This window comes from Folsomia candida, unplaced genomic scaffold, assembly GCF_002217175.1.
Source record: "Folsomia candida strain VU population unplaced genomic scaffold, ASM221717v1 Fcan01_Sc123, whole genome shotgun sequence".
NCBI lineage: Eukaryota > Metazoa > Arthropoda > Collembola > Entomobryomorpha > Isotomidae > Folsomia > Folsomia candida.
In genome coordinates, this window is record NW_019091315.1 from 1 (window position 1) to 5,487 (window position 5,487).

Below are 5,487 nucleotides of genomic sequence, written 5' to 3' on the forward strand. Positions count from 1 at the left end.
TTAGATGAAAAAGGACGAATAATTTTTTTCTATTTTCGAATGAATGAATTATGAATAAAAAAATATATTTTTATACAATGAAATATTTCTAATATTTTTATATATGTATGTAAATGTTCAGCTCTGAAACTTTATATTAACATAAATCTTTAAGATAACTTCTTCCCTGGCATATCTGCTCCTTGTTCGCTACGTGCCTCTTCTTACGGCGTCTCAAAAAGAGCAGGATGTAAATACTGCAGCGCTGAATATTTCAAGGAACTTTTCTTAATTTAAGTTGCACATGTTTGCACAAAAAAGCAAGAAACTGTATGCATGTGTGTATTACCACTCATCGCAAACGAATGGATCATCGCCATGAACTTTGACACGATGCGTCTGAAGGCGTTTTTGTCGGTACACGCTTAGAAATCCGGTATAGTCGCAGGTATTGATACCCACCCCGTACTAACACCGAGCCGAGCAGGATTCACTAAGTTTCCCTGGCCCAGGATTCGAACGCGAAACTGCGTGGTGACAGTCCCACCCTCAAACCACCAGACCAACAGGGCTTAGTATGTCATTTTCTACCTTGAATTTTAAGGCACACAGCCAATTTACTTGAACTGGAAACAATTGTATCAACAATGTTATGTTTACATGTGAAGAACTTGTGTCAAGCTGATGTAATCAAACTGTTGCCAAAGTGCGACTCGGCACAAAAATTAGACTCCGCAAACAACATCTAAATAAAAATAACTTAAATTTACTCAAGGTTGAGTAAAAAGAGGATGACACAACCGAAAGGTAAAATTTCCCACCGTTGGGCAAAATTTGCCCATCGTTGGGAAATTTTGCACACGTGGCAATTTTGCCCAACGGTGGGAATTTTACCTTTCGGTGTGTCATCCTCTTTTTACTCAACCTGAGTAAATTTAAGTTATTTTTATTTAGAGTGTTGTTTTGCGGAGTCTAATTTTTGTGCCGAGTCGCACTTTGGCAACAGTTTGATTACATCAGCTTGACACAAGTTCTTCACATGTAAACATAACATTGTTGATACAATTGTTTCCAGTTCAAGTAAATTGGCTGTGTGCCTTAAAATTCAAGGTAGAAAATGACATACTAAGCCCTGTTGGTCTGGTGGTTTGAGGGTGGGACTGTCACCACGCAGTTTCGCGTTCGAATCCTGGGCCAGGGAAACTTAGTGAATCCTGCTCGGCTCGGTGTTAGTACGGGGTGGGTATCAATACCTGCGTGACTATACCGGATTTCTAAGCGTGTACCGAGCAAAACGCCCTTCAGACGCATCGTGTCAAAGTTCATGGCGATGATCCATTCGTTTGCGATGAGTGGTAATACACACATGCATACAGTTTCTTGCTTTTTTGTGCAAACATGTGCAAACTTAAATTAAGAAAAGTTCCTTGAAATATTCAGCGCTGCAGTATTTACATCCTTGCTCTTTTTGAGACGCCGTAAGAAGAGGCACGTAGCGAACAAGGAGCAGATATGCCAGGGAAGAAGTTATCTTAAAGATTTATGTTAATATAAAGTTTCAGAGCTGAACATTTACATACATATATAAAAATATTAGAAATATTTCATTGTATAAAAAATATATTTTTTATTCATAATTCATTCATTCGAAAATAGAAAAAAATTATTCGTCCTTTTTCATCTAAGTATTAAAATTCAAGCTAAATATTTATTTTGGTACTACTTTTTTATTCATTTTATCTCAAATTCTTCGATAAGTTTCCCAGATATATTTTCAATATAATAAGAATCTATTGAAAAATGAATGATGAATGCAATTATTCATTCAGTATTCATTCGTTGAGAGTTTTGAAAAAAATGTGTTCTATCCCGAGGTGCACCAACCGAGATAAATACGTGTATTATTGGTATCTCCGGTGTCAATTTCGTATTGGGAGACTACCCTAGTGGCACTCCCGTGATAAACACGAGTCAAAGTGGGGCAAATTAGTGTCAAATACGTTTAAGGGTAAAATTGGTGTCTTTATTTTTACAAACTCGTTTCAAACACGTGTAGAAGTTCCCAAAGTTACACCAGCTAACATTTCAATAAGTCCATCGTATAAAACTCGTGTTAAATTCGTTTCTGCCACGTGTATTTTTAGATTGAAATACATAAGTTTACACGTGCTTTTTTCGTATCTAAGACGTGTAAATTTGACCCCGTCTTGGCGGCATTGGAGGGAGGCTGCCATTGCTTCACAGCAGTGCGACAAATATTTTTACTTTATTTAAATATGAAGAGCTCTAGCAGGCGACAATTAAATCGGGAAATAAATATTGCATTAAGTGATTTTAAAGCAGTTTGTTCGAATTCCTCATTAATCGAACGACCAGTTGGAATATCAAATCCTTTAACAACCCCGGAATTAGTGGGCACTTTCTTATCCGACGAAGAAATACCTTCTGAATCTGAGTCGTATAATAGCGACCATTTACCTTCTGAAAGTGATGCAAACAGTGATAGTGATTTTGAAACAATATATAGATATCCGACCATCACTTCAAAGTTGGGCAATTTGTCACAATATTACTAACTCCGCTACCAGTGATTTATTAAAATTACTCCAACAACACCAGTGTTTTAGTGATTTACCTGTCGATAGCAGATCATTGGTACAAACCCCCAGGAAAACAATTCTATTTAGTGTTAAACCTGGCCAGTATTGCTCATTTGATTGGATTAAATCCATTCAGGAAATAATTCTTAATAGTTCTGAAGTGATTGAAAATAATACCATTTTGTTACAAATAAATATAGACGGAATTCCTCTCTATAAAGGTTCGGCTCATCAATTTTGGCCGATTCTTGGTTCAGTTGGGGCTAAAGTATTCGTGATTGGTATTTACTCTGGCGAAGGGAAACCAGAGTCAGTTAACAGCTATTTATCTGATTTTATCGAAACCCACTTGCAAATATCAACAGTATAGTGGTAAACGGGGATAATTATAGAATTAAAATTAGTGCTTTAATCTGTGATGCTCCTGCTCGTGCCTTCGTCCTTGGTGTAAAGTGTCACAGTGGATATAGTTGTTGTGGAAGATGCACAATTAAGGGTGTGTATTATAAAAATCGTGTAATTTTTCCATACGGTAATTATTCCTTAAGGACAAATGAATCCTTCAGACAAAAAGATGATCCAGCGCACCACAACGAAACCACCTTAATTGAGAAAATTACTACTTTAGATTTCGTTAGAGATGTCCCTGGTGAATATATGCATTTAGTTTGCTTGGGAATAGTTCGTAAAATCCTATATCTTCTTACAAAGGGAAAAAAGTGTCCTGCACGTTTACGTCCTCATCAAATTAATATAATTTCAAGCCAGCTAGTAGGAGTAAAAAAATATATTCCCAGTGAATTTGCACTAGAAGCCTAGAATTCTCAAAGACCTGGACTACTGGAAGGCAACTGAGTTTCGTCAATTCATCCTATACACTGGCCCAGTTGTACTAAAAAATAATATTTCAAGCGACCTGTATCAAAATTTTTTGTGCCTTCATGTAGCGGTGACGATTTTGTCCAGCAAAATTCTTAACGACACCCTGAACTATTATGCTGACCAACTACTTCATTATTTTGTAAAACATTTTGGTCGTCTGTACGGGCAAGAAAACTTGTCATTTAATGTGCACGGTTTACTACATTTAGCTAATGATTGTAAAAATCATGGCCCAGTTGATTTATTTAGTGCTTTTAAGTTCGAAAATCAGTTGCAAATAATAAAGAAATTAGTGAGATCCTCAAATTGCCCCCTGCAACAAGTTCATAGAAGACTTGTGGAGAGGGAATCCCAAGCGGATAAAGCATCATGCCGTGCACTCCTGCCTCGTCTCTCCAGTCCCTTCAATTTCTCCTCGCCTCTCCTTCCTAGTAATACTCAGTATTTTAAACAATTTAATCATACATTATTTAAGGTTAAAGTTGGACAGAGCGATTCTGTGTGTGAACTCGAGGATAAAAGTGTTGTAGTTGTTAGAGCATTTTTTAAACAAGGAACACGAGAATTATTTTTAGCACAAAAGTTTCAAAATACCTGCAACGCTTATAAAACCCCTTGTCTTTCGGCCGAGGTAAATATTCGACGAGTTTCAAATCTTAGTGCAATAACATTATTCGACACTACCAGAATATTACGAAAGATTTTTCTCTTGCCAATTGGAACAGAATTTTTTGCAGCCCCGCTAAATCATTTATAAAAATATCATCCAACAACTCCTTTGTTCTCGTTAAGTTTGAGGAAACAAATGAAGTAGAAGTGGTATCGACCGCCTGGTTACGCCAAAATAATAAAAAGTGCGCTTGGCCAAATTATAAAAATTCCAACCGTCTGGTCAAAGCGGTCAGCTTACATGAAGCTGTTCAAGAGTGCTGGTCACTTCATACCATCAAATTACTCGGTAGTGGTCGACAATTTGGTAAGTACCTTAAATTATTTGAGATTTTATTAGATTTTGTATTGCATGCAATGTCTCATTCTAAATTAAAATTAATTGGCAGGCTTATTTTTTCAGTTTCGTATCATGACGCTCTTTCAAAGTTGCCTAAAGTTCTGGATCAATCAGACGCAGAAATTAACAGCGATGGGGGAAGGAAGAGCTGAAAATGCAACAAAAACACAACTTACAGTGATTCATCTGACGATGAAGTAAATAATCCGGATTCTTTTACCCTGCCACCACCACCCGTCATTGCACATGGTTCAAAAGGTTTAAAATAAATTATCTTATTGGATGAAATTAATTTTCATTAAGCTTAACATTTCCATTAACTATGCAGACACTGATAAAATCAACAAGTTGATCTTTGACTCGGCAAAAAAGTATGACCCACCTCACAGCTCCCCGATCCCGTTCACTCTTGGCTTAGGTAATAATAAATTAAAAATGAACAAAACAATGCTGGTTCAACTTTTCTGTATTGCTTTATTTTGATCTATTTTAGTTGGGGTAGAAAATCTTGGCACTACAAACGAAACTATTTCTGATTCAGATTCGTCACCTGACCATGTTTTGAATGAGCTTCAGGTTCCGGCTACTACTGAATACAGAAACGATAACGGTGGGGATAACCGGGATGATTCTTTTGCTGCCACCCCTTTGCAAAATTGTCATCCAGGTATAGCACATGGTTTTTATAACTCTTTTAATATGAGCTACAGACAATTCGTTGTGCATATGTACATATGTAGGTAATGAATAACTGATTTCCCATATGCATATGTAGATAAGGACTTTCAAAACTGGGTGGCTAGAAATATTACCATTTTGAAAGCTCAGAACCGACAAATTCAGAACAGTCTTGACGGTATTCTATTACAACTTGGGGATAGGACTGAATATAAAAATTCCCAACCAAAAAATGTTCACCACGAGTTACCACGCAACACTTTGGATGATGTTGAAAATGGAAACAAGGTTTATTCTTCTTCAGATAGTCGGGAATCTTTAGTAAGCCAGAAATTCTAA

General features: G+C 36.7%; 1 protein-coding gene across 1 annotated transcript; it reads left to right on the plus strand.

The window, feature by feature from the left end:
- The first annotated feature begins 4,734 nt into the window (after nucleotides 1-4,734).
- On the plus strand, nucleotides 4,735-5,487 carry LOC118433767. The gene is made up of 3 exons (XM_035845996.1): nucleotides 4,735-4,888; nucleotides 4,964-5,137; nucleotides 5,246-5,487. Exons 1-3 carry the CDS (start codon nucleotides 4,753-4,755, stop codon nucleotides 5,485-5,487), a joined length of 552 nt encoding a protein of 183 aa, XP_035701889.1. The 5' UTR covers nucleotides 4,735-4,752.